Source organism: Mustela nigripes, chromosome 12 (assembly GCF_022355385.1).
Source record: "Mustela nigripes isolate SB6536 chromosome 12, MUSNIG.SB6536, whole genome shotgun sequence".
NCBI classification, from domain to species: Eukaryota; Metazoa; Chordata; class Mammalia; order Carnivora; family Mustelidae; genus Mustela; species Mustela nigripes.
Window position 1 is genome coordinate 35,449,518 of NC_081568.1, and position 25,059 is coordinate 35,474,576.

At 33.7% G+C, this 25,059-nt stretch overlaps 1 protein-coding gene across 2 annotated transcripts in view; it reads right to left on the reverse strand.

The window, feature by feature from the left end:
• The window catches only part of HCN1 (hyperpolarization activated cyclic nucleotide gated potassium channel 1), a 394,861-nt gene that overhangs the window by 167,231 nt on the left and 202,571 nt on the right, over positions 1–25,059 (reverse strand). The window contains exon 3 of one of the 2 annotated variants that reach the window (XM_059417097.1): positions 11,847–12,008. The exons of the other annotated variant lie outside the window; for it this stretch is intronic. Within the exon in view, the coding sequence (XP_059273080.1) occupies positions 11,847–12,008 (162 nt within the window). The remainder of the gene's footprint in view (positions 1–11,846; positions 12,009–25,059) is intronic. 2 annotated transcript variants of the gene reach the window in all.

The following is a 25,059-nucleotide window of genomic DNA, read 5'->3' on the forward strand; positions in this document are numbered from 1 at the left end:
TATACAAATTCTTTTGATTTCTTCAGCCTGGCTTATGTATCATAAACTTTTTCTTTCCAAGCCTTTTAATATTTCTAAGTATATGGTATATCTGCTTCTATCTCAAGCTAGAGCAAATGAACTTTTAAAAGGGAGAATTATGTACAAATTTGTAGACAAGAAAAATCAATAATAGTTTGTGTGTCCTAAGTTCAGAAATCTAATAAGAACTGTTCCATGTATTTGACATGTATAAGCTCTTCACTTACTTCAAAACTTTTTAGAATTATCTCTACAATACAGATGAAGAAACTAAGGCACAAATAGGTTAAGTCACTTATCCAAGGTCACAGAGCTATTAAGTGTGAGAGGAAGATGTGATCTAAGCAATCTGGTTCCAGAGCTTGACCATGCGTAACACTTTACAATACTGTTACTCATGTTTAGTTGAAGATTACTTGCATGCCTCCTTTCAGATTTTTAACCTTTAACTCTAACAAAAAAATTCAATTTGGCTCATATTCACTTTTGTTATTTCTTCTACACTTCAGGAAATAATTTTGTGAATTAGACAAGTCAAGATTTTGTCAGTATTCAGATTTAGGGAATGTAAGTATTCAATCTCCATCACAGATAATGTTTTCCCAGTGCTGTGATGTGCCATGAATCCTCCCACATTTAATTAGTTTAGCATTTTTTAGTATGCCCGTCTATAATATCACTTTATTAATGTTTTCTTTATACTACTTATTTTATCTCCTGCAACGTGCTAGGCTTCTAATAGATGTGCATTAGTTGACACACAGTCTCCTCAAATTAGGCCAAGTTCTTTCAAAAAGCCATAATGCTACCATAAATTTTAGTCCACAAAGTTTTATGATTTACTTTAGAATTTATGTCATTCTGCCCATCTATGCCTTAGAATATTGAAAATCCAAAGCTATACATTTTACTATGGTTATCCAACTCAAATCCTTCATTAAGAAAGGTTTTGGCAAACTCTATCTTATAAAAACAATAAAAGAGAAGGGGATTTCTATTTTACAGAATCACCTGGATGTACAATTTCTTCAAATTTTTCAACAAGTCTTCATTCTTGCATTAATGAGAAAGAAGAGACAGTATGACTGCTGTACTAGATCCATTTCTGTCACTAACATTCTACTTGACCTTGAGTAGATGTTTTGAATGTCTCCTTCATAATATGTTCATAATGTTGGTTGTTGTATGTAAAATTACCTTTAAAAGGTAAAGAACCATCGTAAAATTGACACTGTAACTAATTCATTCTTCATGACCAAATAAAGACAATTTTCTGAGCATGGTTGTGAATGGATGTCACAAAAAAATGCATGAAGAACCAACTAAGAATACCTGATTACATATATTAAATATTAGAAACATAATAGAAGTTATAACTGTTACAGAGGTTATAATAGGTTATTATGAAAAAAAATTTGGCAGAAATACATACATAAACATACTGCTTACTTACTAGATGATTAATAAAAGATCTTAATAAAAATATTACTTAGTGGGGTGCCTGGATGGCCCAGGGTTAAGCCTTTGCCTTCGGCTCAGGTCATGATCTCAGGGTCCTGGGATCTAGCCCCACATCAGGCTCTCTGCTCAGCAGGGAGCCTGCTCCCCACCCCCCACCTGCCTCTCTGCCTACTTGTGTTATCTCCCTCTGTCAAATAAATAAATAAAATCTTTAAAAAAATGATAAATTATAGATAAATAATAACACTGATGACTGAAATGGAAAGGTACCCTGAGAAGAATGGCTTCCATAAATGTAGATTATTACAAACTTCAAGTTGATTTGCTTAATATTTAGTGCATCAAACTTTTTTTTTCTTTTTCCTTAAGGATTGATAACCAAATTGAAAGCAGAATTACAAAAGTGCTAGAGAGGATGTAGCAATCACTTAATGGAGCATTAATGTTTTAATTTTAGTTGGGAAAAAGTAAGGAGTAGTAATGGGTACCATGTGAAATGGTATTTTTCTCAATCATCTTATAGTCTTCTGTAACTAATTAAATTATTAAAAATATGAATCAGTGGCTGACTTTAGAACAAATGCAATAATTAAAAAAAGTTATCTAGCTTAGCAAACTCAACACCCAAAGAACAAATAATCCAATCAAGAAATGGGCAGAGGACATGAACAGACATTTCTGCAAAGAAGACATCCAGATGGCCAACAGATACATGAAAAAATGTTCCACATCACTCGGCATCAGGAAAATACAAATCAAAATCACAATGAGATAACACCTCACATCAGTCGGAATGGCTAAAATTAACAAGTCAGGAAAAGACAGATGCTGGCAGGATGCGGAGAAAGGGGAACCCTCCTACACTGTTGGTGGGAATGCAAGATGGTGAAACCCCACTCTGGAAAACAGCATGGAGGTTCCTCAATAAGTTGAAAATAGAGCTACCCTATGACCCAGCAATTGCACTACTGGGTATTCACCCTAAAGAGAGGGTGGTGGGGTTATGGACATTGGGGAGGATATGTGCTATGGTTGAGTGCTGTGAAGTGTGTAAACCTGGCTATTCACACACCTTTACCCCTGGGGTCAATAATACATTATATGTTAATAAAAAAATTAAAAAATAATAAAAAAATTTAAAAAGTTATCTAAAGGATAAAACCATAGTTTGTGGCAAATTGAGATGGGTCTAACTGAATTATGCCTTCATTTTAATACAATTGGAATTAAAGATTTTTCTACTGGAAGTCCTTTCCTAACTTGCAGGAATCAGGATCTTAGATTATCACATTGATCACAATGGTAAAGACTCTGTATATACACATCAATTACTTTGCTGGACATTATAAGTAGACATTTTAATTCATATTTATTTCTATCTTAAGAATATAGTTATAGAAAAATTTTTGTTAAATTTGTGATATGCCCTAGAAAATGTTAATGGGATGTAGAGAATATATTATGATTTGTTACTGTATATCTTTTTATGACTTATAAATATAAGATGGCAAATTCTTAAGGTCTCCTAATTTTTCATCACTATTAAGCTTATACAATTAGAATAAATGTTTACAGTCCACAGATGGAGGTACTCATATCTCTATGCATGGGGTATGAGACAGCAAGTTGTACAACAGAATCAGGGGCTAAATCTTGTTTCTGTGGAACCATGTTTCTGAGGCACCTGGCTGGCAATATCAGAAGAGTATTTAAATGTTGGTCACTTTGGACCCATCGCTATATCCTCAAAGCACTGAGAAGGCCAGCCAATGATTCTAGTACATATTTTTAAGATCTTATCTGATAACTTGCCTATATTCGTTGGCATGTTGTAAGAATATATGTAAAACAACTGAAATAAAGATTCACAAGCCAAGTTCATTTTTTTTCATAGAATTACTCATTCCCAGAATATATTACATCTTTAAAAACAACAAAATACTTCTCAAAAATGATGGGGTATATAACGGGACTGTGAAAAAATGTTCATGCTAAGATTTAGAAAATGTTCTTGCTATTCTTTTTTTACATCCGTCACTTATCACATGGCTTTCTTCATGTCACCTCTGATTCTGCAACATATTCTGGGGTAGCATATTTAGGTCAGTGGTAGTGGGAGGAGGAAAAAAAAAAGATGGAATGGGACAAAAAAAAAAAAAAAGAAAAGAAAAAAATCTGTAGAAAGCCCTCCACTCTGGGAAGTGACTATATAACTTGTCCAGAATATTATCTGAATGTAGGTTATATAACCTATATAGTTCAGGTCTATGCAAGTCTCTATTTTTTGTAAAAGAGAGAAATATAATCTTGGTCTCTTTGGAAAGAGGAGACATTCATATGAATATGAATTGCCTCATGTCCATATATCTGTATGTGAACTAATACAGGAGAAATAATTAATCAGCTATTCCACTGATTCCCAGGTTGAAAACAATGTCACCATTTTATTCCAACCTCCATCAATTTAAAACAATATATCTCATGTGAAATCTAAGTAAGTGAGAAATTTAGAATAGTGGGAAGATACAATTTCATTACCAGATTCTTTTGGATTTATGGCAGTAGTAAAAGAAGAAAACTTAACCAACATATACATATAAAATGCAATGAGTTTTTCAAGTATTTTTATATATATTCCAAGTTCCTCTAGTGACTCAAACAATATATAGTTGGTTAACAAGAACTGAAAACTGATAATGGCTGAAGTTCTTAGGGATCCATGAAGTAGAATCTATAGTGAGTTTGGCACAGACTCAAAGGGAAATAGGGATTTTATTACCAGCTCCTACACTATCTGCCTCTGACTTTATGTAAACCAGGTAATAATTCTGAGTCAGATTTTTCATCTGTCAAATGGGAATGAATATGTTTTCATTTCATTCAGAATAGATCAAATAATGTGATACATGTACTTTTGTAATACATTCACAAAAGTTTTTATAACATTCACATTTGGAGAAAATATTGGACTGCAAGGTATTTTCTATCTTTCCCCAATTTTAATAGGTGTCTCTTGTTAGATAAGGTAACTGAGTGAATGGTGCTTCTTTTAACCATTCATTGCTTTAAATTTAAGAGAGAGTCTATATAAGAAAAAAGAAAACATATTTGCAAATTAAGGACTGGTCTTACTGATCTATCTTACTGATAGAGCAACTTAACATAGCCATAGACAATTAAGAGTAGTATCCTTTATCCTCTCTATTATGGAATTATCATTCATTTTGAAGTTTTTCTGAAATCACATGTCATTTGAAAACAAAATACCAGATTAGGATTTATTTCCATATTATGTTCATTCCCATAGAAGAATACATGTCTGAGAACGAACAATATAGTATGTGAACTGTTACACTTTGTGATTAGGTTGACTTTCTATCCAAAAAAGAGCAGTCACCAGGCTGGCCTTCCTAATGGGCAGAAACAGGATGGCAAAGGGGAATCACAACACTCAGCAGGCCGCTGACCTACTTTGTTATTATAATTTATAAGAGTTATGAATGCATTTTTTTTCCTGTAAAGCTACATGGTAACTTGTCAGCAAATTAGTTACATTTGTTAGGAATTTTAGAAAATTCTGTTAAAGTAATATATTCTCTATTTTTAAAAAGTCAGTAATATAATAATACAACTTCTAATTTACAGAATTTCAAATCTAAAATACATTGCCTCAAGAGGAGAGATGTATTTTTAATTCTTAATTATATTATCTTGGTTATATTGTTTCAATCAATCATTACTTAACTAGCTAATTGGGCTTGTAAAACAAAAAGTGAAGCTATTTTAATTTTGTCTTCATATATTTGCTAGACTGTCAATAGATAATAATTAATCATCATAGGTTTCAGTGTTCCTCTTGTAAATGGGGACATGCATATAAACAATATAAATCTTTTTCCCCCCAGAATAATTGGCTTCAAATAGGAGATATTAATAAACAACTCTTTCTACCCAAGCCCCCCCTTCCAGCACACATTTATTTTGATCATTACAGTTTTTGAGCTAGACATGACTAACATGTCTCAATCTCCACTCTTTGTTGAAGGTTCCAGATCCAAAGCCAGCTGATATTAGTTAAAATAATTGTCCCCCTATTTTGTCTCTCTCCACCTTTAGTTTATACTCCTCATAGACTTTATTTCCATTCACGCAATACTGCCACTAGCACACCAGTGTGTGAGTTAGAAAAAAAAATAGTGCTCTCTGGGAGGCTAAATCAGGAAGACAAAGAGTTTTGTAAGAATGGCTTTATTTCCCAGAAATATAGGTAAGAAATAAAGGCAAGAAAGAGGGCAGGGTCTAGCAGCACTCTTCCCCTTTTTATAAGTTTGGGCAGTACATACATTTCAAAGGCCTTAATTCAAATTCATGTTAAGGGCTTTTGCACATAATTTTCTATTCCCTTAGATTAAAAAAATCAAAATTTTAAATCTCTATATAGTTTTTGGTACCTAGAATGAAATGGTACAAATGAAAGCTTGTTTGAATGTAAGCACTATGAAGGCAGAAACTTTATCTCATTCTCTAGTGTACGTTCATTGCCTAAGATAATGCCTAGCACAAAACAAGCACTCAACAAATTTCCTAAATGAAAGAATAAGTAATATACATTCATTCCACAGTTGAACTATGGAAAATTGAGTGATTTGCCTAAAATCACAAAAGTTTTAATGGTGAAGACAATTCTGAAATGTGTCTCTAAATTCAATTCTGCCAGATTTTCCCATCCCTTTCCTATTGTCTAAATGAGTCAGGATAAGCTATGTTATGTTGTGGGCTACAAATTAAAAGGATGCCTCTGGAGAGGCAAAAAAAGAAAAGACCTGGAGGATTGCAAAAAAATAAAAAAGCTTTTCAATGCTTAGACCTGTAAGTGAAATTTGAAACTGCCACTCAGAGTCCATTGATCATAACCATCAGAGGACCCCATCCAAGAGGAAGGGCTCTGGAGAATGTGGAGTGTGTGACCATTTGGTTATTAGTAACACACTAATAATTTGATATACACTGTTTCAAATGAAAATGAAATTTTGTAGTAATCTAGATTTTCCAATCAGATCTCTTGTTTTCTCCACATAAATATTAATTAGATCCTTTCAGTCATTTAGATATCTTATTTTCTGATATTCTTAGTATGGTTCATATAAACTTCATGAATTTTGAAAAAAAAAAAAAAGAATTTTGAGTTTTCTTATATTGCTCATGAGTTGGCCAAGCGATCACATATCTTTGAAGAAATGATTTGATGTACAAATTATTATTATTATTATTATTATTTAAAGATTTTATTTATTTATTTGACAGACAGAGATCACAAGTAGGCAGAGAGGCAGGCAGAGAGAGAGGGGAGGAAGCAGGCTCCCTGCCCAGCAGAGAGCCCGATGTGGGACTCGATCCCAGGACCCTGAGATCATGACCTGAGCCGAAGGCAGAGAGGCTTAACCCACTGAGCCACCCAGGCGCCCTGATGTACAAATTATTAAAGCAAAAACTATCCAAGGAGGAACATTTAAAATGCATAACAGAATAACCCCTTTACACATAATTTTTAAATAATTTTGATGATTACCTATTTAGTATAAACACAGTATTTATTTAGCAACATATGCAAGGTTGGCATAGGAATTGTGGGAAATGTAAATACTGATAAAACATATTGCCTGCCTTCTAGAAGGCATCTTTCAAGATGAAGTAATGTATACAGTCCTTCAAATCACAACAAAATGAAACATTATAATAAATGGCACTTGAGTTGGCTCAAATTATTTTGATTATTATATTACTGAAGCAAATACAAGTCTATGGTGAAAATTCTGTATAGCATTTAATATGATGTCACTTAGCCTTCATTTGATATAAATTGTTCATTAATTATTGAGCCTATTAAGTGAGAATTATTTTATATGGCACAATGTACTTCAACTGTAAAAGCAAATCCAGACTTCATATTTAGGTCATTCAGATGATTGTAGATGCATAATGTGTTTACCTTGAAACCTTTCAAACTATCACCAACATATATTTATACATATATAAGATTGCTAGGAGAAAACCTGTGCCTCCCTTAGAGTCAATCTTCAGACTTCCATTAGAGAAACACTACTACAGGGTGCCTGGGTAGCTCAACATCCTACCTCAGGCTCTCTGCTCGGTGGGAGTCTGCTTCTCCCTCTCCCTGTGGCTCCACCTGCTTGTACTTTCTCTCTCTATCAAAAAAATAAATAAAATCTTAAAAAAAAAACTAGAGACAAACTACTATAGGAATACACTAGTTAGCTGCAAATCCTTCTGCAAAGTCATTCCTTAAATTATGTCAAAATTAATACTATGTTCAAATGTATCATAATTTTTATTTTCTTAGACTTTTAAAATGAATATTTCATGATTTTATGACTTAAACCAAAACCGCCTCTGCTAATCACTTCAATAACGAACTATTACAGTTTTAGTGTGCTATGTCTAGAAACACAGTCACAAAATATGAGAATGACAAGATTTTCAGAACTAATTTTATTAGACTTTAATTATCTGACCAATCCAAGATCTTTATTCAGACAGAATTCTTTAATTCAAATATTTCTTGAATGAAATATTCAACACAAAAGGTTATATTATAAATGAGGAGCACGACTAATCCTTGTTTAAGTCGGATTTGTCAAATCAGTATCTCTCACCTCATCAATTCAAGTAGCCTACCATGTGCTAGTGATTAACTCTTAAAAAATAGCATTTAAAGAATTCTTCCCAATGAGGAATTTATAAAGACTGCAAAGGAATTCGCTGAGGCCGAAGGCAGAGGAACTGAAGCTATTTCTACGGAAGAAACGGCAGATTAGAAACAGTTAAGATAAGAATAAATATATTGAACAAATCACCAGTGACGGATATAGTATAGTCATACATTACTCTGGATTTCCTGTTATAGGACATATATGATAATTAGCTAGTGATATGTAGATAAGGATATAGATATAAATGCAAATGTGTTTCAAAAATATTAAAAATACATATAAAAAGATATATGTATACATATAAATGAAAATATGGTAAGGAGGATTTAAAAATAACACTTAAGGATATAAATAATTTATGAATGCGAAATATGAAAAAGAAGGAATAAGGAATTCATCTAACACCCTAATCTTTACCATAAATTATTTAGTATCAATGTCAAACGTCATAGAATTGTCAAGCACATACCTAAGAATGATCGATACAATGTCCTGCATCCACCCTGACCTGGCTTCTCACTTGTTGCCTTCTGAATTTGATTTTGCTTTTCTATATCTACATCTCATATCCGTCTTGCTGCTTTTTAGTGTTAGAGCTCAAATGCTGATTTTCGAGTGACTTGCTACAGCAACCGGAGTGCTGTGATAACAGGTTTCATTTCTTGTCATTACTTTTCTCAACTAATTTTTATAATCTACAGAACACAAGATATTCTAAGGTTTAGAACAGAAATTAAGAAGTCATATAGCTAGGCATTCTAATTTTTTTTAAAGATTTTATTTATTTATTTGACAGAGAAAGAGAGCTCACAAATAGGCAGAGAGGCAGGCACAGAGAGAGGGGGAAGCAGGCTCCCCGCCGAACAGAGAGCCCGATGTGGGGCTCAGTCCCAGGACCGTGAGATCATGACCTGAGCTGAAGGCAGAGGCTTAACCCACTGAGCCACCCAGGCAGCCATAGGCATTCTAATCTTGGTTCCATTCATCTACTAACCTGTGTGTTATTGAACAATTAAACTATCCTCTAAAAATTTCAGATTTCTGAACTGCAAAATGGGGGATGAGAGTTTTTACCTCGTTCTGTTGCTATGAGGACCAAATAAGAGCATATTTCAAAGCACCAGGGCTCATATATAGTAAGCAAGATAGATACATGGAGGGTGCTTTTTTTTTTTTTACATTGGATTTTACTTCTTTATAACTACCTTATTATGTAAATACACTTTGCTTTGTTTTGCTGTAATGGAAGGTTTTCCAGAATTCAATGGCTTTAAGATAGAAAATAATATCTTCAAGGTCAAAGGATACCATGGCGATCCTCTACTGACACAAAAATTGTCTTTTTTATGGTTATCTCCTTCATATCACTAATATTCAAAATATATTTCAGGTCTTTACAGTTGAACATAGACTTAACTGTTTCCTACCCTTGACATTAAATTTAAACATGAAAATAATGTTAAATTAATGTGAAAGAAAGTAAAAGCCAATTTCATAAGTAAACCTGCCCCTCAGAAAAGATGCAAGAAAAAAACTTGCAAATTCAGGAAAGGTATTTTGTATAACATTAAGATATAATAAAATTTGACTAACATTAGATTAAGTACCAACAGACAAAGCAAACCCATGTAGACACACTTAAAAAATGATCAAGATATAAAAATTTTCTTCAGTAAATGTGCTTAGCACTAGATATATTAAGAAGTATATTCCCATATATTATAATTACACAACTATATGTAATTATAATTATAATATATCCCATATATTATAATTACACAACTTTATGGATACCCCAAAATAGTCCCTTTACTCTTTTAATAAAGATAATACCTATTTTTCTGAAAGATACCTCAGGGTAATTTAAAACAACAATTATTTGCGAACTTAAATAGCAGTTAGTGTCAGCGATGAATCATCTTTTACAGTAGTGTTAGTGTTTTTATACTACACACTCAGTTAATAGCTAGACTATAGAGCTGTGGCTTTTTCTTCCTCCCACCCCCGCCAAAATATTTTAATAATGTCTTCACATTTTTTTCTTTCAGTGATAAATAAAAAAGATCTATAATTAAGAAGACTTCATAGACTCAAAGAGTAACCTGCACCTTGCTTTGTTTTTTAGGTAGGGAAACACAAATACAGTATTTCTCAAATGAACTTTCAATAAAGGTGGTTAGATTACAACAAACTACGATGCCAGGCACTCTTCTAGGCACTACCATAAAGTAAAGAACAAAACAGACAAATTCTTTGACTTAATGGAACTTAAGTCAATGGACTTAATGGAACAGTTTGTGTAGAGGACACAGAGAAATAGAAATAACAAATAAGTGTGTGTGCTATTAAATTCTTTTCAGATAAAATATTAGCCAGTTTGGTACTGTATTAGACAGAGTGGTCCTACACTAGCTTCAGTGAGGCAGATATTTAAAAAGATATGAATGAAACGAAGGAGAGATCCAGGTGAATATTAAGCCTCAATATTAAGTTATTAAGTATTTAATATTAATATTAAATATTAAGTGTCAAAGAAAGGAGTTAAAGGGATAAAGAAGGCAGGGATTGGGAGAGTAGGAAGTAGGGAAGAAAGTAAGTCCGGAGAGTAGGAAGCAGGGAGCAAAACAAGTCGGCCAGAAGCAAGTAAAGAAAAAAGACTGGACCTCTTAACATGTAACGTAAACTCCTCTTTTCTTCAAATACAAAACCTGAGCTATAGTTATTAGAAGAAAAAATAAATGTTATTAAAACATCCATATCACTTCTACAATAATAAGCCCAGAAATTAACATGGAACATTTGGGGAAGAAAGAGGGCACTTGATTTATGCCAAGGTTAAAATTTTGTGAGAGGCTCATAAAATTTATCATCCATTATTTACTTCCAATTTCTTTGTAAGTATTGTACAAGATAGATCAAAACACATGTTCTCTTTTTAAAACCCATGTTCTTAAAAATAAATGTGAACATGAATATACTTAATTAAATCAAATTTATACTTCACAGATTTTTAAATATGTAAATATCTTTCCGAGTAAACTGTACACCCGAAACTAATGTAACATTATGTGTCAACTATACCCAAATTTAAAAATAAATAAAAATTAAAAGTAAATAAAGGCTTTACCTTTTCCATGAATGTTTCCTTATCTTCCCTAGCAAAAAGATCATGCACATCATATCTCATTGTATTTATACTGATATACATGTCTCTGCAAGTTTTAACACCACCTAGAATTGCATGTCTCAAGCACAGTAAATGCCACAATCAAGTTGAAAAAAAGGAGATATTCTAAGCAATAGGCAGTTTTGGAAGAACATTGTACCATGAGCGTTGTACCACAATTATACGTACGTGCGAGTGTACATGTAGCTTTGAAGTAAAATATGTCTTCAATATACACAGAGTAAGATACCTCAAAATAGATCCTGTAACATACACATCCCCAGAAACACTTCATGTAAATGAAATGTAGCTGCAGAAAAAGTGATAGAACATTTGATTTTATATCCGCAAAGGCAAAATTTTCTCCGAACATTTTCGGAGAAGAAATTAGATCATTCTAGCATACCCTTAGAACTTTCTGGCAAAACATGGATTATGTAGGGTGTAAAAGAATACGAATTACTTACAACCATTTTGTTCAGGGACACCCAGCAGTCTGGTGGGAAATCCTGCAGTAGTGGTACCAAGAACTGAAGACAGCCATCCCAGTGGCATAGCAGCAGCATCATGCCAATGAGGTTAAAAATTCTCACCACTGCACTGGCAAGGTCATAGGTCATGTGGAAAATCTGTTGACCAAAATATAAAATCAATCCTTATAATGCTTATCATCAATTTCCATTAAAGTCAAGAATACCACCAATGTCAGTAGACATGTAGCATAAGTACGGATTTAATAAAAATGTGGGAAGAACTTTTACAAATATAGAGATGACATTTCTTGACTTGACTTGGAGGGTGGCACTCTGTTCTATGAGTACTACCACCAACGGGGGGTTCTCCACAAAGAACAGAGATCACATAACTACATCAAATGCATGGGTCATGCTTTAAAGGTCATTGGTGTTGCCGACAGTTTTCATTTATTGCACTTCTGCACATTTTGGCAATGTTGCTCTAAAACAAGTTAACACGTTTGACTCTATTCTCTGCTCCTCTATCCCTTTTTAAATTAATAGATTTGTTGGAGGACCAAAAACAAACTAACAAACAAACAAACAAAACAAAACAGAGAGTGAAATATCATGAGCAAAAATAAAATTTCGAAATATAAAATAATACTTAGATGTTAACTGCAGTGAATTTTATATAGCTAGCTATACGAGTGTAGGTGCTTCTTTTGTTGTGTATATTGAACATGAACAGTGGCCTTTGAGAGAAAAAGGTCTCTGAATTTGGTTAAAAAACAACTGTGCCACACTTTTTTAAAAATTAAAATTGTTATTTCCCTTTGGAGTGAACCGTTCTCATTTATGTTTTCATGCAATCCAATATGATAGGGAAAATTATTTCCGGAAGCTCGGAAATTATGACAAATCAACCATCTCTATCATAATTCTGGAAGTGTAAACTTACATATAGCTTGATATCTATAAATTTTCATCCATCCAATTGTAAGAAATAAAACCAGAACCAGAATCCTTTCTTTAACAGCTCATACATTATATCACTCTAAACTGCTAAATTTTGCTTCTATTTTACCTATTCTAGAATAACAAAACTCACTTGGGAGCAGACCTACATTCTAGAATAAAGTTGATTTCCTAATTGTTAAAAGTCTACTGAGTTAAAAAAATTAATAAATATGGATAAATACACAAAGAAACAACACTTTGAAATATTTAGAATCACAACTGTATAATTCAGCAAAAGGATGGTCTATTTTTGAAGTAATGAGGACACTATGTACTGAGAACTTGTCTGAGAAATGGAAAAGAAAACCCGCAAATTTTACATTTTGATTTATAAACTATATGTTTGTAAGGATATATCCATAATTCTTAAGAGGCACATACTAATGTATGTAAAGGTAGAATGACAGGACAGCTGGGACTTTGCTTTTACAAAATGTTTTAAATTAAATATTTTTCACTTTGATACATTTGTATTAGGCATTAATACTTTCTTTAAACAATCTTCCTTTTTGACACAGTAATTACAGTGAGAAATTTCCACTTTCTTTGTGGGAATGTACATACTGTTCTGAAGTCCTTTTAAAGGTAAGATTGGGGTCCTAGGTTTTAAAGGCAACAGATCATGTATTTTTATATTCAGAGAGCTATACACAGAACAATTAATTCTAAAGAACTGAGAATTATTATTTTCCTCTAAGTAATTTTTAAAAAGATTTTATTTATTTGAAAGAGAGAGAGAGTGAGCATGAATAGGGCAGGGCAGGGGATAAGCAGAAGGGAAGAGAGAGAAGCAGGCTTGCCACCAAGCAGGAAGCCCCAACACGGGGCTCAATCCCAGCACTGAAGCTGGGATCACTACCAGAGCAAAAGGCAGATGCTGAATAGACTGAGCCACCCAGGTGACCTGCCTCTTATGTTATTTTTTTATTTGGTTTTGTATTTGGCAAACCTACAGAAAAGTCCTCTTGATGTTATTCCCTCTGATAGCTCACGGTCACTCAATTTGTAAATAGAAATCATACCCAAAAAATCATCAATAATTTCTTATTAAAGGCAATACAAAAAAAATTTAAAATGCTTTCAACTACTAAAGTAGGAAAATAAAAACAACATGGATTTAAACATTTTTCTTAGGTACTTAAACCCTATAAATTTTTATCTGAATATTTTCTGACAAAATGGTTCAAAATGTCTTTTTGCTAAGTGTTACATTAGTGTGAAATTGAGCAAAATTGCAGAATATAAGCTTGTAGATCAAAAAAGGAACTGATCACCTCCCAACCTGATTATCTGAAGTAAACAATATCTGAAACCCTCTGCCAAAGTCTATAAATTAATTATAAGCATGTGGGCAATCTTGCAATTATGAGACTTTAGAGCGATGTCCGGGATGTTACAGAGAATTAGGTCTCGTTCTTAATACATCTGACTTTAATGGCTTTTTCCACTTTCTTTGTGAGCAATTGGATTCTTTTGTGGGATTTTAAGAGATTATTTACAGTAATTGATAGCACATGCTGTAACTCAACAATTCCTTTAAGAAAATCCTATTATTCTTAAACATTTTCCAGAGAAGCATAACCACCATTTTCATAAAGGAAGTTAATGGTGATATAAGGCCTTTCATAACATAATAGAAATACATTTTTTGTTTCATTTTGTTTTCATGTGGTTACTGAACTCCTATTGTAACAAAATAAGACCTAAAATTAAACCTATTCTCTATTTCTATTTCCAACATCATAGTATGAGTATACAGTACTAGTGCTAAATTTATGTACTAACTCTGCTATTTAGACAATGCTCAGGGGCAGTCTCCCTTTTTGGTGTTTTAACATTCTGTGATCAAAAGTAATTTTACTTTTTGGAGTATCGCAAATCTGACTTTGGAAGAGACACCTATCCTGACACTGGTCAATATCTGAGGTTAATTTCAATTAGTCAAATCCATGTATCTCCATCTTGATTTATTTACCCGACCAAAGAACATCATAATGTATATAGTATAACTTTAGATATATACCTGAATATGTAGAGTGTTTAGGCCCAAACTGATTTTCTCTTGAGCTCTTACTGATTAATACACTCTGGTAGGTGTACTCATCTCATTGACTAGTTGCTGAGACTATTGAAGGCTCTGTTAAAATCTTGCTCACAGATTTGGAGTGAGAAAATTATTCCCTTATGGAGTACATACATCTATAGATAGACACAGTAACCAAAGAGGGAAAAATCTGATCTAATTCATGCATAACCATAACTTCCAATTGTCTAAGGGCAGCTTATAGACTAAATCTATGTATGACTTTATTCAACATTCTGATCAAACAGTCAATATCACTGATTAATTTTTTTGTTTTTTTTTCCCCATCAACAAGGTAGACAGCCTTAAGTGATAAATTCCCATCTAAATCAATTATCTAAAGTTACTGTAGACAAACCCCACTTTGCACAAAAATGGCACCATATATGACCCATTCATTAAATGAATAGATGAAAATGTTGCAGGGATTTAACAATAATAACCTAAGTACGTTTTATGATCTTAACACTATGAAGGTTTTGCTTTTGTGTTTTAAACCAGGGAATTTAAAAAAAAGATAACTACCATTTTCTACCTTCCAAGTAATCTGACTTGACGTGAAACCTTTGACTGCTTGAATGTGGGTAGCAGAAAGACAGGTTGCTCTGACCCACACTCTCAATATGCTGCAAAGTGGTACTTAAAACAGTCAACTGAAAAAACAAAACAAAACAAAACAGAATTAAGTTTCTGAAGCAGCTCCTTAATTTTATTTTCATAAAACAACAGACTACAAAATATGCCAGCGGAAGTCACTGTACTCTGCATTTGTTCAGCTCAGAACACTGTGTTTTTCATATAACTTCAATGAAAAGAAAGATCTGGTCACGAATTCTCTTTGAATTCTTTTTAGAATAGTACAGTTCTAGAATTCTGCCCAGTTGGAGTTTAATGACTCCAGAAAGGATAGCCAATTAACTCTCCAAAACCGAAGAACACTCTAAAATAATTTGATTCAGAATCCCCAATTCCAACCTACTATTTGCAAAATTGTTACCATGATTTTTTGTATATGCCATCCTGCTTTTGAAAGGTTAAATCCCAAAGCGTGATGTATGGCAGTATCCATAAGTTAGCTGAGTACTTTCAAAAGATGTCCACATTCTTCCTTGATAAACTGGATTCAAAGGCTTTTCAATCTAATAGTCAGATTATGATCAGTGGGCCTGAACTCTCTTTAACTATCTGGTGTCCTATGTTTTTCCTCCACAGTAATTTATGACCTTTCATAGCGTGTGTTGATCTGTTCCTAGTCTTTGGCTTCACAAAGAGGGATCACTCACTGTCTAGGTTTCTTCTATGATCTCGTTAGTAATTCAAAGCTTCAAATAGATCTTTAAAATTCTTATCAAAGTACCATTAAGAGGATCAAGTGAGTCAGACATGTTGTTTTGACAAATGACTTTCTTATTTTTAAGATATAAAGCAAGGTCGGATAACTTTGTTTCTCTTTATAAACCTGCACCTGCATAAATTCGATCATGTTTTATATGGATTGTCTATATGCCATGTTGACACAGAATATAAGAAAACAAACATTTACCAACTCAGTCTGTTTCACAGCTACCATGTTATCCAGGATTCAAGGAGTAGTAGCCCTAGTCAATATTTTAACATCCCTATTGCACTTTCTGCAATTCTTAGCTTGAAAATGATCCAGGTTATCTCACCAGGCTTTTGGTAGAAAGTGCTGAAGGATTTACCTATGACAGATTTACCTATTGACCTATGACAGAAGACCACTCTTCATGTTAATCTCTTTGAACACTGACCAGGGACTGTAGCCCCTGTTCTATCTAGGATCTCACTCAGAATGGCTAGTCCATGGGGCGCCTGGTTGGCTCAGTGGGTTAAAGCCTCTGCCTTTGGCTCAGGTCATGCCCAGGGTCCTGGGATGGAGCCCTGCATCGGGCTCTCTGCTCAGTAGGGAGCCTGCTCTTCTCTCTCTCTCTCTCTCTGCCTGCCTCTCTGCCTACTTGTGTTCTCTGTCTGTCAAATAAATAAATAAAATCTTAAAAAAAAAAAAAAAAAAAAAAGAATGGCCAGCCCACAACCTTCAGAAAAGTCAGCCATCTGGGCCTCTCCACTCAGTCTCTGCCCATAGTGCAATCATTCACTCCACAACCTTGCTCACCTATTGTCAAATTCTCATGCTGTGGAATGCTAGTTTCCTGCATTTTTCTTGTCGCTGTCCTTCCCAAACTCCCCTCCCCCTTCAACATGGATTAACTCTCAAATACCCTCAGCTCTTTGTCACATTCTTCTACTCCTTCTCTGCTTTCCCTGAGAGGTAGGAGCCTCCCTCGCCCTCTATTAAAGCCTCAGCTTCCCTGGTAGCTTTCTCCAACAGAGTTGGTTCAATTCTTTCACACTTCATAAGCCTTACGTCCTGATGGCAGTGGCCTCATTTTCCTAGTTTGCCTTTGCTGCTTTCAGACAATTATTTGTCCAGCTGTATATAAAAAAAAAAAAAAAAAAAAAAAAAAAAAAGGCCTTCTCTTCAGTGCTCATTCCATTTAACCAGTCCACTCATAACTTCCCCTCATTTCTGCATGAAACAACCTCTCAATCTTCACCCTCAGCACATCTCCCTTTATTAGAGGACTCTGTACTTTTCCATTGCCTTTTCTTTGCAAAATGTCAACTGCTGATTAATCAAAACAACTACTTTCTATACCTGAGCTGCTGAACATTACTGGAGAGGAAACGAGATTGTGGTCACTAAAAATTTCTTTTTAAAATAGCTGTCTTATTTGAGACCTTCGGCTATGGCCTATTCATCTCCTCATTCCTAACAGCACTCATCCTATATTTTTTCCTCTCTTCCTACTTCCCCAAAGCTCATGACTATCCTACTCAATTTCAAGTTAAAATTTCACCTTTTTCAAGGGAAACACATCGTTATGCTTGAATACCCTTAACTCTGATCCCTCGTATCTTCAAACAAACAAATAGCTGCAGTTTTTCTTACTGGCCTTTTCCTAATATTAAAAGAAGGCATACTTTTTTTTTTTATTACAAATGAATATCTACCAACTTTTGATATTAATGTGAACTTTTTTCTTCTCCAGGAACCTAAATAATTAGTTCACAGCTTCTTAGTCTATGAGGAAAACCAGCTCTCCTCTCATTGTGGACAGATATTTTTGTAAAGCAAAAAATGATTTAATATAAAAATGAAGTTTGAAAAAAATCTATGACATATATAATACAAACCTACTGCTTATGTTCTTGGATGTGGCGGCAATATCAAATAACTATAATTACTTGATTACTTTTTTCTTCAAAATTGTTAACCTCTACACTAGCTTTACCCCCAAATGTTCAAAGCTAAGAAAATTCTCCATTTCCTCAAAAACAACTCAAATTGAAAAGGACTTTTCATTTTCTAGGTGCTTACTTAACCTCCCCAACCCCTGCTTTATAGTCTTTTCAGTTTGGCTTCTCAAAAAAAACTCTCCCCCCTGGAATTTTGAGATAGAGAGTGAGCTAGCCTGCCTTCACCCACCTTTAGTGGATAAAGTGGTTTTCTTTTCTTGGTTACATGTGAAAATTACCATCTGGTGCAAAATCTTTTTTCCTGAAGGACATATGTGTCATAGCTACTCTGTGCCTCTGTCCCCCTTCCCCTTCTCCATAGATGAGAGGAGTATAAAGATATTTAAAGCTGACTTCATTTTCCTAAATGGGAAATTGAAGCTTAAGAAAAAATGTACATTTTTCTGAGCGTTCTTTTGGAAGTGGCACAGATACATCATTGGAATTATAGAGAAGAATATGTCTCATCACATGACTCCACAGTAAAACTAAACAGTTCTAATGTGGTCATAACAACTACGTATTTACAGAATGCAATGTACTAGTTATTAATCATGACTATTAAAACATAAATTTTAGGTGTTTGTGCATGTGTTATTTTGGTCATGTATACATATTCCTTATTAAATATATAGGTATGTATAAAATTTAAAAATCAATTTTAGATATTTTTGTTGTAAAAAATTGTCACATTTCTTATTTTTTGCCTTGACCATTATTTAGACTCTATGGCTTCTTCATTACTTTGCCATTGTATTTTATATTTCTAATTAGATATATAAGATCTTAATTGCATATACCTAAACATTTTAAAAAGTAAATCTTAATGTAAAATCACTCTTTTTTAAGAAAAAAAAATTGCTCCTTGTTTAGCTTTACTAGTCTGAGAAAAATCAAAAGAGCATGAGTTATTAAAGAAACAAAAAATTGGGGCGCCTGGGTGGCTCAGTGGGTTAAAGCCTCTGCCGTTAGCTCAGTCATGATCTCAGGGTCCTGGGTTTGAGCCCTACATCTGGCTCTCTGCTCAGCAGGGAGCCTGCTTCCCCCTCTCTCTCTGCCTGCCTCTCTGCCTACTTGTGATCTCTGTCAAATAAATAAAATCTTAAAAAAAGTAAAGAAACAGAAGTGGTAAAATATTGTAGTGTGGATTCTTTGAAGATTGTTGGTAGGAAACAGTTATAGTGTAAACTATAAAAAGTATAAACTTTGAAAACTGGGAGACACAATGCCTGGTGGTATAGAGTTGACACTCAACAAATCTTTTTTCTCTCACAGAGGTTACTCAACAGCTGAATTTTCATAAACGGGTCAGTGCTAAAGAATACCTAACAGAGATAAAGCATTTCTACCAAGCTTATTCATTTTCTTCTGAATTTCAAGTCATTATCAGCTGATGACTGGGAATAGGTCAGAAACAAAAATGCTTACAATAGGTTATATTTTGTTAACTGAATATAGCTACCTCTTCGCATTTAAAAAAATTCCTTAGGAAAAAAAGGAGTACATCTTTTTAACTTACATGAGGACTATGTTGTATAACAGAACATCTACTTACTGGATTGTGCTGTAGAAAAACTAAAGAGCAAGTATAACCCCCTCATGTGCTTAACTTACTTTAGGAAATAGCTAACACAGTGGGAAAATGAAATTACAAATGAATATTGAAAATGGTCCTATTAAGAAGAGAGCTTGATGGACTAGGACTGTGGAAAAAAAAATGAAATTGAATAAAATGAAACAACTAAGATCATTATCTATTCTTCTATTACAAATTTCAAATTGCTGTAAATGTAGACAGTGTATACATATGTACAATATATGCCGAAATATTTAAATGAGGAAAGTAAAAAACATATTTTATGATGGATATCTGCACCTTATTTTAATAATGGTTGTGGGAAGGCTATTTCATGCTTACTAGATACACTTAATTTCAGGATAAAGTCAGCACTAAGATGCTGATTTAATGAAATTTAATACAGTTTTTTCTAAACTTAAAAAAAAAATCTTATCTTGAACATTCAAAATGAAAATTTTATTTTTTAAATAAGAAAAATGTTTTTTTAAAAAACATTCTTTTTCATGTAGTACACAGTACTACATAAAATGATATTCAAGTACACAATCATAAGTGGCTACATAAATGTGTGTGTGTGTGTGTTTGTGTGTGTGTGCAGAGAAAGAGGATAAAAAAAAATCTAATAACCACATTAGCAGTAGTTAGTGAATTTTGTAGTTCTTGTGAGTGAATTTCAAATGATAGTTCTAGAACTCTGTAGTTTTTGGAGAGGACTAGGGAATAATTCATTTTAGAAATAGCGTAACACTAATAATAGTCTCATTTTTATCTTTATAGTTTCATGTCAATCATTTGCTTGCTCTCTTCTCTTTTGTATAGCTGCGGTCTCATCAGATTTGTAATACGTTACATGCTCCAGTAAGTACAAATTTAGTTGTCTCTACATTTTGAGCTACAAACAGTAAAATTATTCTAGTTTTTGTTAGCGGTTCATTTCTAAGCATATAAAACCAATCACATGAATTCGTGCTTTTTGAAGGGCAAAAACAGACCTCACAGTGGAGCGGAGAAATGTACTTAGTCTTTGTAAGAAGATACTTTACTTTGAGATTTCATCTCATTAATTTGTATTTTAAAACTCATCTAAATGGTGAACACTTTTAAAACAGAAAGACCATTTCAGTGTACAAGCTCTAGTGACTAAATTATAAAAGCAGAAGATGTTTAAATTCATTTCGTATACTCTGTAAATTGTTTTCCTAGACAGTATCTTGCTGATATTATATAGTCAATACATAGTTAATGAATTGCTTTGAAATTGCCAAATAAAAATATCACATATATTTCCAGTCCTTTCATATATAACATTTAGAAAGAATTTTTGTACTAAATCCTCAGTTAATCAAATATTATTAAACTATCCCTGAGGCAAGTATAAAATGCATAATATATTTTGGTGGTCTCCTGTGAATATATATATTTTTTTTCTTGTGAATATATTTTTAAGTATGCCCCATATGATATTATGCACTGTTATGTCTTCCATTTTCTGTAAGTTCTGTGAGAAAAAAATCGACTCCAAAATTCTTGGTTCACATTCATGAACTTTCTTATATTGACAAGTGATAATTAATGTTTGGTACCTCAACCAATTGTTTTGGCCTAAAATATTAAAGATTGTAGTGCTTGTGGTATGGTAAAACCTTTAAAATTTGGACATACTTATATATATTTACATGGAACATTAAACTGCTAAGTACATAATATTTTTTTTCAAAACTTTGAGTTATTATTTTGCTAATCTTAGAGATAAATAACAAGGTTAACATAAAATTTAAGAAACACTGAACAATAGTTTTTGCAATGTAAGAACTTGAAAAAAAATACTTAACGGAGAAATGCCTAAGTTGAAACCAGGAAACTAGAGTTCTAGTCCTGACCTCGTGTTAATCAGTTTCTAAAAATTTCCTTAGTTTTTCAATTAAAAGAAAGGACATAGGGAAAATGACCTCTAAAGTACATCATATGTGTAAAATTCCATAATATCCTTTACTTTAGGATTGAAAAAGTATAATTTTAAAAAGTAAAAACACAAGGAAGCCAATTACACGTGTGCAAACACACACACACACACACACACACACACACACACTCCCTAAATGGAAGATAAACCAGTGGCAAAACACTGACTTATGTAAGTAATTTCCCCAAATCTTTGTTTATAAAACAAATAAAAATAAATAAAAAACACAATAATAAGACTAATGGTAATATAAATATGTGGTAAAATAAAATGTGATAGAGGCCATTATATTTAAATTAATTGCATGATGTCTTTCTCAACATCCCCAGGCTCCACTCACCACTAATAATCTGCAAAGCTGGTGTGCAAACCAGCTCATTGCACCATTTTCGACAAGAAGCCAACAGGAAAGACAAGAGAAAGGAAAGCTGGCTTCTGAAAAAACTAAGATAAAAACAATGCTTCATCACAATTTTTTAGTAGTAGCCATAAAAATTACCTCATGCATTGGCACGTCATCTTGATACTCTGGCCAGATGAGCCAGTCAAGTTAAATATACTAATTTATTTGAGTGGATTTGTGTCAGAGTTGCTCTGTAAGAAAAAAATGGTGCTTGGTCACTGTCTTGGCAAATGCCTTCTGAAAGAAATCGCTAAGTACATGATTTTGGATATGAAGTCATAAAATACAGCTACAAATCTTAGTGAGTTAACCACACATTCTACCATTTAATGAAATCCAGTAAGCAAGAAAAACATTATTATTGCAACCTCCCCAAAAGATACTTAAAAATAAACAAGTGTTTCTAAAGTTGCTAGCAACCCAAGAAACATTTAAATAAGATTTGATCTATTGGAAAATGGCATGATATCAGATTTACTAGTTGGATACTTTCCAGAACCACATATGCACTATAATGCTTCATCAATTCAGATAATAGTGCATCAAGATATTTGCCAGACCACCTGAAGTGTTGAAAATACTTAAGTATCAGAATCACAAAGTGAATCGGGGTAAATCAGAGGGGGAAACAAAGCATGAGAGACTATGGACTCTGAGAAACAAACTGAGGGTTTTGGAGGGGAGGTGGGTGGGGGGTTGGGTGAGCCTGGTGGTGGGGATTAAAGAGGGCATGTATTGCATCGAGCACTGGGTGTGGTGCGTAAACAATGAATCTTGGAACACTGAAAAAATAAAATATAAAAACAACAACAAAAAGAATTATGTAAACTACTCTATGTGGAAGGACACTTAAAAGTAATATGTTTTTTGCCATAAACTTGATTTTTCTTATCACCAAAAATCATTATCAATATTGGCTCTGTGCAGAATAATGGTAGGCATTGGACTCTTCAGTGCTCCTAGTATCACCTCTACCACACATTCACACACTCATGTAAACGCTTTCTTCTCCAGAATTCACCCACTTGTTTCAAGAAGGACCCATTTTTCTCTAGACCTGCTGCAGAGTCCTCAAAATTGTTGCTCTTTTTAACACATCTCGTAGTAGCCACACTTCACCTCAGTTTATAGATTTTGGGCGGCAGGGTGAGTTTAGGAGAGTCAGGACATGTGTAAGATAGCTTTCTCTCATACTTCTTTAACAGCTTGTCTGGGTATAGAATTCTAGATTGAAAATCATTTTCTCACAGACATGAAGTCTTGTCTTCATTCCTTCCAGAATTTAGTGAAACTGTTTCTTTCCCCAAATCTGGGTTTAATTTCCTCAGTGAGAAGATGAAGAGTTTTACATGGGGATATACGGAACTGCCCAAATTCCAAGTACGTGCATGCAGGGTGTGAAACGTGGGTCATAAGTAATGATTTGTGCAGTTGACCTTAAATTCGGCACCATTCCCGTGTTCAGCCCTATTGCTCAGCTATGTTCTGCAGTTAAGCCTTCTGACTCTAAATGAAAATGCCTCCACAGTTCATAGTACAGACTGGCTCTTACTTCTCTTGCAGACTTTTTTGCAGCATATTACAGGGTCTGATTTTCTCTCCATGTGTTATCCTTCACTCTTCTCCCTTTCATCCTGAATCTTGTAAAAATTTTGAGAATTTTCTCATCTCAATAAGAGTTCCTTTCTCTTGTTCCCTTCTGTTTTATAGATGCATTCCTTTTTCACTTGGTTTCTTTTATTGTGCTGGAGTCTTAGGAGGGACAAAATATCCACATATTGTGTCTTATCTGTTTTTTCAGCCAGAAACCTTTTACTGTCTTCCCAATTGTTTGAATTGTCAACCCTAACATAAAACGACTTCTATAACTCAAGTTCATAGCTACACATTCTTTCTGGAACTGATTTGTTACAGTGAGCTCTTGATCTACTCAATTGCTAATAAGTCATTCTTAAATAATTTAACTTTGCAGTATAATTTCCAACCTCCAAATTACCCTCCCTCAATAATTCTCTCATAGTTTTTGTTTCACACACTTACATTTAAAAATAATTTAGAATCACTTTGTCAAATCCCTATCCCATTCCTAAAATTATGTTGGAATTCAGTTCCTTGTGACTGATTTAATTCCTAAATTAATTTGTGTCTGTCATTACTTTTTCAACATTATTATCTCATACCTATAACCTCCAGTCTCAGCTTGTTTGGAAATATAGTCTACTTGGCATCAAGAATGATAATTTTATGACTCGAACTTGATCATGTTAGTTCTCTGCTTGAACTTTTGTTAGAGGTCCAAAAAATTTTCACAATGTCTAGTATAAAAACCTGGCCTAGTATAAAAAGCCCTGTAATTTGCCCTCTGTCCACCATTTTACATGGACATCTTAGAAATGTCCATCATTTGTCATACCTCCTCTATTGGTATTCCATACCAGGGGAAGACCAACCTTGTCATAGTACCCTTTACACAACAGGATTGATCAGAGCCTGTATCTATTTACATACTATTCTCTCCCAGTACAAGACCTTCCAACCTATCCCTTTTCTGACTGATGACTTTCTTATTCATATTTCAAAACTTGGCTCAAACATAGCTCCCTCAGGAAAGGCTTACTTGACTTCTCTAGGGAAAGAATTAAGAGTTTCCTCTCATGGAACTAGTAGACCATAACTCAATAAAAATGCTTTATACTAGACTATAATTGTGTGTTTATATGTCTGTGTCCTCACTAAACTGTAAACCCCTCGAGGTCAAGGACTATAGTTATATGGCAGGTACTCAACATGTCTACAAAATATAAGAATGTGAACAAGAGATGAAATAAGAAAGAAGGAAAGGAAAAAGGAAGGAAGGAA